Raw genomic sequence first — 13,777 nt, 5'->3', positions numbered from 1 at the left:
TTGTGTGGATTTATATTTAATGCCGTTGAGAGAGCCGAATTCATCTGAGTTGAGGATGCACCACTTGATCCGCACTGGTGATGACTGAAGAGCGGTGGTAACGGCCACGGGAGGCAAAGTCGGCATTTTCTTCGGTCAGCTGTCGGGTTTCAACACCAACGGTGGACAAAGACGGTGTCACAACAATCTGGTCCTGAAGATCCCGCTTTCCCCTGAAACAGAGCTCAGGTGAGGCAGCACCTCATGGCACAATGCTGACAGCATGATTCCAGTAGGAACAGAAGTTCCTGACAGCATTTCCTTTTATTGTGATGTCCATTCATCGAAATAATTATGCAGATGGCATTAAGAGCTTCCTGAAAAGCAAGTCTGGTGCTGTTACAGACCTGACGTTCTTCACCAGCAACTTCATCCACTTGAAAAAACTGAAGCGCGCTCCAGTACCTGCAAAGACAACAAGACAAAAAAAATGACAACTACATAAGACAAGGCTGTGGGTGCAGGCTTCGCGGTCCAGGAATAGGAAAAAGTTGGGGAAACTGGCATGGAATAGCTGAGGGATTGCATAGAACAGAAGTGCCGAAGCCACTAGTAAAGAATTCCAAAAATGTCCTACAACAGCTGCAGGGCGGACCGGGCCAAGGACTTTTCAGCGGACTTTATTTAACTGGGATAATGAAGCAAATTGTAATACTGTTATCATCAGTAGAAATTTTGGAAGATACCTGTCGGCAAACCCGGACTGGTCTTTCCAATGTACAGGTAAAGGACAAGAGCAGCAACAATATTCGCCAATGCGTAGATGGGATCGATGATGAACATGATAGTCACAGAGCACAACGCCTGCAAGGACAAAATCCAGTTTCAACATAATTTACAAAAAAAATGAAAAACAAGGGAAAAAAAATGTACTTACACCAATTAAAGCCACCCAGTGGTTGCAAAATTTGGCATAGAATGAATCAGGCATAGGTTTAATTTCTGATCTCTCGGGTTTTGGTTTGTTTTCTGCCTCTGTAAAGGAGAATTTTAGCTAAATTTGTCATTTGATATTCAGGAACATTGTAATAGAACACTCTTAATACACATCCATGTTATATGTGAAACAGAGAACATACATATATATACATATATATATATATATATATATATATCACACACACACACACACAAACACACCATTTCTTTCAAGCTGTTCTCCTGGGGAAGGGTCCAGATCTGATTTCTCCTTATTGTTCAAGTTGTCATCAAGCCTCTCTGGATCAGGTTGACTGGCAGGAAGACCTTTTTGGAGAACGCTTTCAGTTTTCCCTTGCTCGTCTTTTTTCTTATCCACATGGGTGTTGCTATTCAGATCCAAGCCAAAACTGTCCCTCAGCGTTTCCTTGGCAGGCACCTTTGACCTCCTGCCTCTGGCCTTCATGCTTAACGGGGATTTTTCCATTTCAGCACTTCCATTGGTTGGCTGTGGAAATATCTGGTCCATGTCCTTGGTGAACTCCAGCAATGTGCCATTGCTTGTCTTAATGGAGCAGTTGCTTCCATATCCCGGGTGGGTGGTTGCCACGAGAGGCTTTCTCATACTTGGTTTCTTGATCAAAGGTTTCCTCTCTTTGACTTGGAGGTTGTAGCTCATGGCTACGCAAAAATAGGAATAGTCAATGATGCTGTAGGTCAGCATGAAGTTGATGGTGACAATAGGGGCCAGAACATTGACCTGACCAATGAAGATGAAGGCCATTGAAAGCAGACTGGTTAGACAGATTGCTGCCACAGGAGTTTTATTGGGACCTCTCTGTTAGCGGCACAAGGGATAAAGATGATGTTAGCATTTTAAGTATTTTACAGCAATTTGTAGTAAAGCACACAAAAGAGATTAAATAAATAAATAGTACATTTCAAAACGCCCCTAACTTGATGAATGAGCAGTAGGGTATCAGTACATACTGTTGCTAAATAATATTGCTTTATTCAAAATCAGGGTGTGAAAACATAATTAATCTGTTCATGTTAAACATGAATATATATGCTTATAATAAAATATCACAGGGATCATAAGATTGGTTTTTATCCTATTATGCAATAAATGAGTAAAAACTGCCATCTCTTCATTTTTCCATAAATCTCTGGATAAGCATCCAATTAAAACAGTCAAACGTGTTTTTTTTTCCCCTAGACCCTGGAAAAGCCATGTCATTTTGTGCTCTAAAGTATGAAGTTGGGGCTTTTTAATGTCCCCGAGATCCAGGCCTGAACTACTGGCACTCTCTGGCAGGGCTCCAGTCCAACCTGGGCTGGCCCTGTCTTTACTTCCTGCATTTGTTCTGGGGCTTTGATTTGGGGCGAGATGTCTAGAGCCTCATTTCAACCCACCGAGCGGGGTCAGACAGTACAGGGAAAGGGCGTGTTGCTGTTTGAAAGGCACAATTGTTGCACTCCATTCCTTCACATTTTCTATGCTCTGTGCCACTCTATAATTAGAAACTTCTACTTTAACGTCCTGTCTGTTGTCCTAACTGGGAGCGAGAGCAACATCCAATTAAGAAAGCACACAGACCACATTTCATTAATGTCATAAGAAACTGAAAAACAAAATCAACGCTTCCACAACAACAAAAAAAAAAACTAATTAAAATATTAATAGTAAAAAACTTCTGTTTCTGCTCTGTGTATGCATGCAATTTGTTCAGCCTACATAAGGTTTAGTGTAGTGCACAAATGTGTGTGTGTGTGTGTGTGTGTGTGTGTGTGTGTGTGTGTGTGTGTGTGTGTATATATATATATATATATATATATATATATATTCTGTACCCACCCCTTTTCCCAGGAATCCAAAGGAAGGAATAACTCTCTCTTGGGCAATGCACTGAAGGATCCTGGGTGCCCCATACAGGCCGCCCATGCACGAGGCTAGGGAGGAGATATAGAGCCCCAGCAGAAACAGGAAGCCCACCAAGGAGACCTGGGAAAAAAACAAACAGAGAGGGGAAGAGAGTGCAGTGGGCTACACCCAGTTCAGTTCCGCTGAGGCTCAACAAAAGAAAAGAAAAAATCACATTGTTGTTACATTTTGTCAATAAAATATGGAAGAATACACAATAAGTCTTGCATGCTGAATAAAATCTCCTTATGATATGTTTGGTGTGTCTTTCACTTCACCAAAATATTCACTATAAACCTTCACTTCTTGAGTGAAAGCTTAAAGCTACAGGATGACTGAGAGGAGGGCTGCAAGGCTGATGTCGCATTTAACACATTCACAGCAGCTGTACAAACGGTATCTGCAGAACGCATTGTGGACATGGACCAGGTCCAGAACAAATTCCACCCTGAAAGGCTATAAGGCTGAGCTACCCAGCTTCCGAAATTACGGATTTTACGTTGGTTTTACAAAACCTAAATGCCATCTAGACTGAAGGTAATAGAGTCTCATAAATGTTTTATTAAATCAATAATAATTTTTGTAAAAAACAATAAAAGAAAAATAAATGGAGGTTGCCAAACTGTCTCATAAATTTACATGGTGTAAGATTGAATTTATTTCACAAAAAAAGAGACACACAGCAAATATTGGCCTTATTATGAAATTTGTAACCTCAAAAACAAACCCACTATTGCATCTAGGGCTGCAACTAACGATTATTTTAATAATCGATTAATGTCGATAATTTTATTTGATTAATCGTAGAATCTGATAAAACAAAACAAAACAAGAAAAGCATTCAATTCCAACCCTTTATTCAAAAACAGAACCAAAATCTTTAGAAAGTGCACAAACATGTTGCTCCTTGAGCTATTATAATAATAATAAAATAAAATAAAAATGGACTAACACAAAAAAATACACATGTATGCTTTACAGCTGCCAAATATAGACTTCTACACTACACTGCAGATGCACGCACACACACACACACACACACAATGCAAAAAATGCTTTTCTAACTTAGTAGTTTTGTACTGATTTCAGTCCAAATCTCTAAAAAATCTTAAATCAAGATACATTTACTAGACACATGAATTAGCATAAGAAATGATGTCTTGTTTTCTGATAAAACATCTCAAAATTAAGTGATTGTTTAAAACAAGCAAAATTATCTGACAATGGGGTAAGAAAACTAATCTTAATGAGATATAATCTCAAACAGAAGTTTTAAGCATCACTTAATTTTCTCATGCCATTTTTCTTGTCTAGTAATCTTAATTTAAGATTTTTTAGATATTTGGACTGGAAACGAGACAAAAACAGATTGAAAAATGAATGGTCCAAAAAAGGCTAGTGAATAAATACATGTCTTTAGTCTTTTAATGCAAAGTAACTATAGCACCCCTGCTTTACTACTGTTATTAACGCGCTAATGCTAACTTGTCATGCCTGTCAAGCTAGATGGTAAACATTTACATTTAGAGCATTTACCAGACTCCCTTATCCAAAGCGACTTACAATCAGTAGTTACAGGGACAGTCCCCCTGGAGCAACTTAGGGTTAAGTGTCTTGCTCAGGGACACAATAGGCGAGTCGTCCACACGGAGATGCAGAGAACAGTCCGAACGCTGTTTCATCCCCCCTCCACACCTGTAGGTGGCGCTGTAAGTCCCTGTCTAGTTCTCCTCCGCGGCGAGGTAAACACCATTACCAGGGATGTTACGTTCCTCACTTCAAAACGGAACAAAAGTAGGATTCTGTAGCGACTTACCCTGCTGCTGAACTCCCTTCCTCCTCATCAAACACTCCAACATGTTTGCGTTTCAGGTGCTGGATCATTGCCGTGGTGCTCCCGTGCCGTGCCATGTCGCTTTTACATATTTTTGCACAGATTTTTCTGCCTCCACCATGTATCTGTCCTCTACCTGTTTTTTTTTTTTTTTTTGCTCCGCGCTGTCTATGAGGCGCAAAACTCTGCTAGCATCTGTGCGCGAGAGAGACCGAGTGTGTTCACTCCGCTCCGCGCTCAAATAAAGTTTTTTTTAATAATCAAACGTCTCCGCGTCGCGCGACATAACGAATCGATTAGGAAATTCGTTGCCAACTCTTTTAGTAATCGATTTTTATCGATTCAATCGATTCGTTGTTGCAGCCCTAATTGCATCCATCAGCTATTAGTTTCATTTTGTTGGCACCATTGAAAATTAGGTTACATTAAGGAAGTCGCGCTGTTTTCTTAATATGTAAAAAAAAAAAAAAAAGAGACCAGAGCAGTTTACCTTTTCTGCTATTAAAAAGTCACTGTGGAGAGCGTCCCTGGTGCAGGTGGCTCCCAGCAAGAAAGCAAAGACGAGATACAGGAACCACCTGTTAGTTTCCAAATGGGGCAAGATCAAGAGTTCACTATTAATAGACATAAAAATGCAACCCAATCATCTGCCTACAACACAAAAGACCAAAAACATTCCAAATAATTAAAGGTCCCCTATCATAAAAAATTATACGTGTGCTCAGTGAGTGGATGTAAAAATGAGCACAAATATCACACGAGACGCCAAAGATCCAGTTGGTTAATTTGTTTTCTATAAAAACGGCAACACGGGTTTCTGTCTGCGCCAACCATTGTGGTTGGTGAATGTTGTTGATGATGTAATTTCCACGAATGCCCCCTCAACTTCTATCGGCCGCTCTCGTCCTGTCCCTTCTCCCCATTAGTATTTAAAGCTACAGACACCGAAACGGCGCTTTCTGAGGAAATCTCATTGTGGGACTGGCTCAAAGTGGCTGTAATTCTGCACCCAGGCTGAATTTTATAAAGAGACTTCAGGTACAGTATTAGGGGACTAAAAGCAAGAAAAAAACCTTTAAGACTTGTGTAAATCCTTTCAGATTTAAAGTAAGTGAATGATTAATATAGTGTTTAATTTGGATTACTGCCCTCATCACCATCAGCCAAAATCTCAGATAGGCCCATGTTTACTTATTCAGGCATGAATAGGACACCTACGAAGTACAGACAGCAGCCAGGGTTCCCACGGGGATGTTGTGCTCCGGCCTCTGAAGATCAGAGCTCATGTTGAAGCCTGCCATCACACCTACACATCACACAAGACAGGAGAGCCTTCAGAGCATTTCTGGTGGACGTCCACAGTGGCCACAGGTCATTCTTTGTAAATTGGGAGTAGAAATGTTGTTTTCAGATCAACGTGTGATTGTAACAGTAATTATAATAATTACTGCAGGTGGTAAACATTCAAATTCATTTTGAGAGCATATTCAGTTTTAAAAAAGGAGGTCTGAGAGGAACATCAACAACAACACAGGAAGATGGAAACGCCAACTTTTTCCTGCGGAGGCTGACCGAGATGTAAAGTGGGGAAAGCACCAGCAGATCAAATGACTCCTGCCTCCTCAAAAATGGAATAGGCCAGGCATGATAAATTAGACGTTTTCAATTTGTTTTTGGTGTACTCTTCTACAGGCGGGGCAGATCTCCATGAAAGGTCCTTCCGTCTGCAGAGCGTCCAGTCACAGCAAGCCCACTAGTCTGTGATCTGATGTTCAAAGGAGGCATGTGCTTTCAGAGTAGCTTTCAGAGTAGGATATGGCATGGTAGAGACTAGGTAATTGGACAATGACTTACAGCAGAAAATATCAACCATTTGGTCAAAACATGACGAATAAATCTCTGATAAACAAATCAGAACCACCTGAACCATATTGGTCAAAAATAAAGATTCACTGTACATTTCATGTAGATATATGTAGATCGATATTTTTAGACTTACTAGTAAGGTTAACTTTAGCATCAATTAAAAACAGAACTGTTAAGATTAAAGTAAATGCACTTTAACTTAAAATGTTCAAAATCATGCACTTTTAAAATGTAATTCTACGTGCTGCATCACACACATCTCGGAGAATCGCATCACCTGTAGCCGCAGGAAAGAAGACCCCAAACACGGTGAAAAAGGTCTCTCCAGGCGTGTAGTCTGGGAGGGTGTTGTTGTGCAACAGTTCATCGGAATATCCCACAAACCCATGCTCTGAAACGAAAACACACAACGAGCAAGAATGAAATGACGCACAATTACAGGAGAAATCCATTCTTGATTGGGCACAGACAAAACAATACTCTTATTGATAAATATGGATCAAATATCACTCTGTTATTTCTCATTTCTAAAATAAAAAGAAAAAAAAATTATTGTTATTAATAGTGACAAAGCAGCACAATCCGGGCCAGTGATGAACAGTGTGAGCATGAAGGACTGTAATAATTGAAAAACGACCCTTCAGATGTGTCTGCACTCTCGTCCCAGGTCTGTGTAAGATTCTCCTGAACCCAGAAGAAGGCTGGAGGCCGTCACAGTGGTGTGGCCGTCTTTTAGTGGTGTGAAACGTGGCTGCTGACGGGCTGAACTCCAGGACCCTTCCTTGGTCTTGGATTCGGGGTGTCTTTTGCAGGCCAACACTGGCCCTTGCATAACTCTCAGGGGGTGGGAGGGACAGAAGGTCCCAGCCAAGATGCGTGCGAACTCTGGAGGATGGCTCCGGTGCGCGTTGAAGCTCGCCAAGTTCAATAGACCTGCTCTGTGGACTTGTGATGGAGCGGACGCCGGACGGAACCCTGGGCATGTTCGCAGTCAAACAAAACAACCCCTCAAACAGGCGCTGGAGGAACGTTTTACACAAATCGACGAGCGGTCAGACAGCGGAAGACCTGAAGGCCCCTAAGAAATCTCCTGGAGCCTAAATAAATATAGAAACTGAACACACCATCCTCCAGAGTAAGACCATCGTCGCTGTCTTATCAAACTCACGGAGACAGAGCGACCCGGTTCTGGATTACAGCCGGGGGGAAAAAATGCACTGGAGACACAAAAGACACAAAGCACTAATCCAGAGAGAGAAATCTGGGCCCGCCTGCGCACGAGCATGAACCATTTCCCCCTTGGTTATCTTGTGATGGGAAAGAATGTGTTCTCTCGGATTAATGACATGTTTATCCAAAAGGAAGTCGCCACCCTTTCAGAAGCCCTGCCTGCTCCTACCCTTCCAAGTCAGGGCTTTCGGAGAGAGGAGCTGCTTGCAGTCGTACTTGTACTTTCCCGCAGCTCAGACTCTGCTCTAAAACCTGAAAACAGTAACAGTAAATCAGCTATCAATATTATTTGTGCAGATAATATGATGTAATTGCTGTATGTGCAACAGATGAAATGGGGTAATGGTAGGATAAAATCATCCCTGTCTGCACCGTAGTTTAAACATTTCCAAGAGCCATCTGAATCAGGTTGAGAATTTTAATGTGTGCTCTATGCCACTGGGTCTAAGATCTTCTCCTGTCTGCAGAGATTGCAAGCTAGCTTGACAGTTGTTGAGCATTATAAGAGAATCTGTGGGTTGGCAATTTTAAATCATACAAATGTAATATTCTACTGGAAGGTAAACTATTATAATTATGAAAAATATTAACTTGGTCCTAACTTTAGAATGATTGCCAACTACAGCATTATCAGAATATTATTGCTAAATGTTAATTGGCCTTCATAATTATGAGCACAATTAAATACATTTTGTAAGGCTTATGCATCACTGCATATTTTAAAGCAGAACAGTGGGCCTAGAATGCCGTTCTCTACATGATCACTGGACATGTTTTCCACTGAAAATATTTGTTATTAAAAAAGTTCTAATTTTGTCTAACTACAACCGCTTTGATTTATGGTGACACATTAGATTCAAGAGATCTCTATTTATAGGTTCTCCTGATCTGGGGCTTTTGGACCAGGAAGTGGTGTTGTGGAGGCTTTAAGAAAAGGCCTCAGATCTACTTCCTGCCTTCTCTTTTGTCATGGCCCAAAAATGTGGGTGAGTCTGGTTAACACCCTAAACCCAAAGCCATGAGCGCATAACTGAGCTTCCTGCTCAGTCTGAGATGTTTCACAAACGTCAAAAGCGTGTTTACATGCAGTCACATGCTTTCACAAACACAGTGATGTCACACTTCTGAAAAAAAAAGTGATGTGAAAGTGAAAAAGTGAAAGTGAAGTGATTGTCATTGTGAAACACTGCAGCACAGCACACGCTGACACAACGAAATGTGTCCTCTGCTTTTTACCCTCACCCTTGGTGAGCAGTGGGCAGCCATGACAGACACAGTAGAGTAATTTGTGTCGGTAGTTGTAATGCAGCCACCCCAGAACGTGAAGGTTTTGGCTTCTTCAGGAGGAGCATCACCTTCGCGAGTCATGCACTAAAAACCACAGGAAGTACGCACCTCCAGGCGCCATTACACTTTGCAGTGAAAGATGGGGTTTGGTGTGTTAAAGGGTGCACAACACAACACCCCAGACAATACGAAGATAAACTTCTGTGCCTACAATGCTGCACTCATTCCCTCAGTTGTAATTAAGGAGAGCTTTTATTGATTGAAATCAAATTACTGTTGACCTATGCTAGTCAGCTTCTAGAAAGATCATTTCGACTCCCTGTGCTACCCGGCCGGCCCCGACAGTTTGAAGGAGTGCGTTATCACGCGGTAAACACGTCTGCCCCTGGCAGGTAACGCGGCCCCGCGGCGCCCGGTCTGGACCAGGGAGCCCGCTGGCTCCGTCCCAGCGCTGAGATCACTCCAACACAACGCCTCGTAATTGGAAAAACCTGGACGGGCCCTCACCTCGCTTCCCTCTTCTCCCGCGGCGGAGCCAGCTCCTGAAAGAGGGAGGTCATTAAAGCCGGGGTGGGGGGTTAAGTGGGGGTGACAGCGGGGTGGGGAGGGGGGGTCTCGTTACACGGAGAACGCTGCCCACCCCGCTGCAACCACAATTCTGCATGGCGGCTAGCCACAGGGAGGAACGACCCTCATGGAAGTCTTTTGCACAAACCCTGGAAAGGAAGTTGACAATCAGGAGAACAGGAAGTGCTGGGGTCGGCTTCCTGAAGGTGAATATGCGAGTACATTCTGGCCCCGTCTGAAAAATTTGAATCCTTCCTTCAGCTCTAATAACTTTGGAGTAAAACATAACAATTGGGGTGCCGTGTCATGTCTGAAACGTTCCCTTTAACACACACACAGGAACAATTCCAGAGGATCTGGAATAATAATGTTGCCGATACTGAGTTATGTCATCTGAGTGTTTGTTTGAAGAACAATAACATCTATTCTTTATATAATATTAACTATTACATAATATTTTGTGTAAGCTTTTAATATCTACATTTATTCAATAGTAATTCAAAGTAAGAAATACATTGCATCGCTACATTTTCTAAGCACATAGGGCTATACAGTTTTGAAACAATAAGGGTGTTAATAAATGGCAGTGTAAAATAATAAAGTAAAATAAGTGATAAATGGCTAAATGCCACGCCTCTCGCTCTGGCAGTGTACTTTGAGGAATACAATTATAATTATATAACAGGATTTCCTGCAACGAGAGATCATAGTGCCATCTAGACTTTACAGGGATTTTGGTTGATAGTATCCTAGTGGGTAAGACACTCGCCTATGAACCACAAGAGCCAGGTTCAAATCCCACTTACTACCATTGTGTCCCTGAGTGTCTCCAGGGGGGACTGTCCCTATGACTACTGATTGTAAGTCGCTCTGGATAAGGGCATCTGATAAATGCTGTAAATGTAAAAGTTGATGCTCGTTTTTTTTAGATACTAGCGACCTCTACTGGTCAAAAGTGGATCAGTGGATTTGTATTGCACGCATCGTTCAAAAGAAGGAAATGAAGGAACAGGTTTCATTTACAAAACTAATCTTACCTGAGAGGAAGGACAGAAAAGAAAAACATACCACTGTAACATATATCAAAGACATGAGATGTCTCAGCAGTTTCGTTTTACTGCACAAACCTGGATCCAGGTGGGAGAACGTCCCGATGACAAAGTCCAGCGTGGACACAGCCAGCAGGGCCAGAAGCAGCAGCTGGAGCCGGACTATCCACTTAACCCCGGCGAGGTTTATGCCCAAAAGGCCCAGGAGCACGGCGACGGAGATCCCACGCACGGCCCACACGCTCTGCAGGCTCAGAACCTCAGCTATGGACTCTGCAAAACCAGTGATATACATGGCTCCAGCCACACACTGCAAGTTTAACCACAAAAAATGCCACACACGACTTTTACTAAGGTATATAATTATACATGAAGTATAATTATTACAACAATGAGCAACTAATTTTGAAATGTAGTTGGAAAAAGGAAGGATGTAGGTATGAAACATAAGCCTCACCTGCCCGAACACATAAAGCAGGCCCACCGTGCCACCAACTCTGCCCCCCAGCACAGTGGAGATCATGGCATACACTCCACCGCTGCCCACACTGCATCGTTCACAAACGCCGATCCCGGACGTGACGGTCACCAGGGCCACCAGCACGACCAGTGACACCAGAAACATGCCCAGCAGCACCCCTGTATTCCCCTGGTTGACCACGAGAGGACAAACCATGAGGAGAAAAAAAAGAAGAACCATGCAAACAGCACTGTGCCAGTTACTTCCAGAACTTACTACGAGCCACCCGGTCCGAAGGAAGAGCACCACACCAAAAATGTTGATCATGCAGGTGGTGAAAACGCCATCCCAGGTCCCAAACAGCACGGGCTCCCAAACAAAGACGTTCACCTTCCACCACGGCTGGGCGTGGCTCTGAGAGCCCTGCAGGCACACAGAGCAGGACACAGCGTCACCCCACCTCAACATGGCTCATCAGACCACATCATGAACATTTTAGGCCTGTTTAGTCTAGCAAAGTTCAAGAAGCCCCTAGAACACAACGTCCTATGTCCTCCACGAGGACCGCTGAACCTGTGCGTCTTCATGGAAGAGCTCTTGGACGCGAGCGCCGCTGCTGTTACTGCCGAGGGGCGAAGGACTCAGGAGAACGCCACTGTCCTCCTTCGAAGGCCTGGATGGGGTCCAGGCTAATGGCTGGTCGTCCATGGTAACCTGCAGCACCCCTGGAGGAATAAGGGGAGACCTCAAGCTCACACCAAAGTAAATGACTTAAAACAAGCTCTAAACATTGTCCTTTTTTTATCATTTCCCACCAGGGAGAAGACCGCGACATTTCGCATTAATTAATAAAGCCTTCACCGCTTTATTGTTCGAAGGTCGACGGCGATTCACCTCAGTGACGTCACAGCCGACCCGGGCTAGAGGCGTGTACACGCAACGCGGCACCTTCGCATTTCATTTTTAAAAAGAGCTGTGTAAAGATTATTCCGTGGCCACGGACTGGACCAGGGACACGGACGTGACTTCTTGTGTCATCTGGGCTAACACGGGGTACAAATATTTGGAGACGGTCAGCGCTGAGGAGACCCGGATGCTGCGGGTCACGTGTGGGCGCCTGGCGATTACAAGAGCACGTGACCAGGATCCCAATTTAAAAGTCAACTTTAGAGTGTTTAGTTATGATTGAAATGTGTTCGTTAGACGGCAAATTTTATTTTACAAACTTTTTATAACAAGGATCAGATAAAGGAGAAATAAATAAAGCCGGCTATCACAAACATAATGAATAACCCAGACATGACAAAAAAGAACAGTTGTTCAAGTCCAAGGAACAGGATGATTGGACGAGTTGTCCTCTTCACTGAAAGCAAGACATTAATCCCAGATAGCAGATTTTTTTTACATTGAGTTTTTGCATTTGTTATCATGTCAGCCAGCCTTCTGTCAACAGATGGACAAAAAGGCGACTTCCATTCCCTCAAAATGAGTCTTTTGGCAACTATCGTCCAGCCAGAGGGGAAAAAAAGGAGAAAAAAGAAGAAGAGTGGATGATGAGCAGCCGAAAATGGTAAAATCAGCCTGTTACAGGACTTTGCATACCAGCCAAACACTTTTAGACCAGGATCTAGTTAGTCCTGGCCAGAACCAAAAAGAAGTGGGACAACAAGCTCTTACCGTGTGTGTGTATATATATATACTCACACACACACACACACACACACACACACAGTACAGGCCAAAAGTTCAGACACACCTTCTCATTCAATGTGTTTTCTTTATTGTCATGATCATTTACATTCTCACTGAAGGCATCAAAACTATGAATGAACACATGTGGAGTTATGTACTTAACAAAAAAAGGTGAAATAGCTGAAAACATGTTTTATATTCTAGTTTCTTTGCTCTGATTACTGCTTTGTACACTCTTGGCATTCTCTCGATGAGCTTCAAGAGGTCGTCACCTGAAATGGTTCTCCAACAGTCTTGAAGGAGTTCCCAGAGGTGTTTAGCACTTGTTGGCCCCTTTGCCTTCACTCTGCGGTCCAGCTCACCCAAAACCATCTCGACTGGGTTCCGGTCCGGTGACTGTGGAGGCCAGATCTCCACTTTATGTTAAGTACATAACTCCACATGTGTTCATTCATAGTTTTGATGCCTTCAAATATATATATATATATATATATATATATATATATATATATATATATATATATATATATATATATATATATATATATTGCAAATATTGTTTAATATAATTCGGTATTGTCATACATGCAGTGTGCCTGTGGTGTAATTAATTCATACGTCCGTGCGGTGAAAAGGCGAGTCGGGATACCGCGAAGCCCCCCTCTTCCACAGCCGCGCCACCACAACGTTAGAAATATTAAAACCTTCACCTTATCTTCAGGTGAGACAGCCTCTCGTCGCCATTAATCCGGCAGGAAGCGCCGTGGAAGTGTCGGCGTCCGCGCGGTTATCGTTTTTAATGCTACGTGTTTTTAATGTTCACGTCACTGAGTCAATGTTTGTCTTCCCAAGGCGTGTTCCTGCGCCCCGGAGACAAGCCTCTGCGCTGCAAACTTTCATTTTCGACAAAT

General features: G+C 42.9%; 1 protein-coding gene across 4 annotated transcripts; it reads right to left on the bottom strand.

The window, feature by feature from the left end:
- Window positions 1-13,608, bottom strand: slc12a8 (solute carrier family 12 member 8). 4 transcript variants are annotated; one of them, XM_028991644.1, is made up of 14 exons: window positions 13,577-13,608; window positions 11,748-11,899; window positions 11,451-11,597; window positions 11,172-11,363; window positions 10,793-11,024; window positions 6,859-6,972; window positions 5,934-6,021; window positions 5,206-5,293; window positions 2,816-2,962; window positions 1,180-1,795; window positions 917-1,014; window positions 726-843; window positions 387-444; window positions 1-212 (listed from the first exon to the last, which is right to left on the bottom strand). In XM_028991644.1, the coding sequence occupies exons 2-14, from the start codon at window positions 11,880-11,882 to the stop codon at window positions 41-43; spliced, it is 2,205 nt and encodes a 734-aa protein (XP_028847477.1). In that variant the 5' UTR covers window positions 11,883-11,899; window positions 13,577-13,608; the 3' UTR covers window positions 1-40. The 4 variants fall into 4 exon arrangements, with proteins under 4 accessions (XP_028847477.1, XP_028847476.1, XP_028847478.1 ...); XM_028991643.1 differs by lacking the exon at window positions 13,577-13,608 and adding an exon at window positions 12,069-12,195; XM_028991645.1 differs by lacking the exon at window positions 13,577-13,608 and adding an exon at window positions 12,069-12,099 and having other exon boundaries at window positions 11,748-11,888.
- Between the last annotated feature and the right edge of the window lie 169 nt (window positions 13,609-13,777).

This window comes from Denticeps clupeoides, chromosome 9 (assembly GCF_900700375.1).
Source record: "Denticeps clupeoides chromosome 9, fDenClu1.1, whole genome shotgun sequence".
Classification (NCBI taxonomy): Eukaryota; Metazoa; Chordata; class Actinopteri; order Clupeiformes; family Denticipitidae; genus Denticeps; species Denticeps clupeoides.
The sequence above is the reverse complement of the archived record's forward strand: the minus strand, read 5'-3'. Positions and strand labels throughout refer to the sequence as shown.

Bases quoted from the DNA above. Each gene is read 5' to 3' on its own strand.
- slc12a8 (XM_028991644.1), bottom strand. From the start codon at position 11,882: ATGGACGACCAGCCATTAGCCTGGACCCCATCCAGGCCTTCGAAGGAG. The intron at 11,364-11,450 runs GTAAGTTCTGGA...GTGGTCAACCAG, and splicing joins TTCGGACCGGGTGGCTCGTA to GGGAATACAGGGGTGCTGCT. The intron at 445-725 runs GTATCTTCCAAA...TTGTCTTTGCAG, and splicing joins CAGTCCGGGTTTGCCGACAG to GTACTGGAGCGCGCTTCAGT.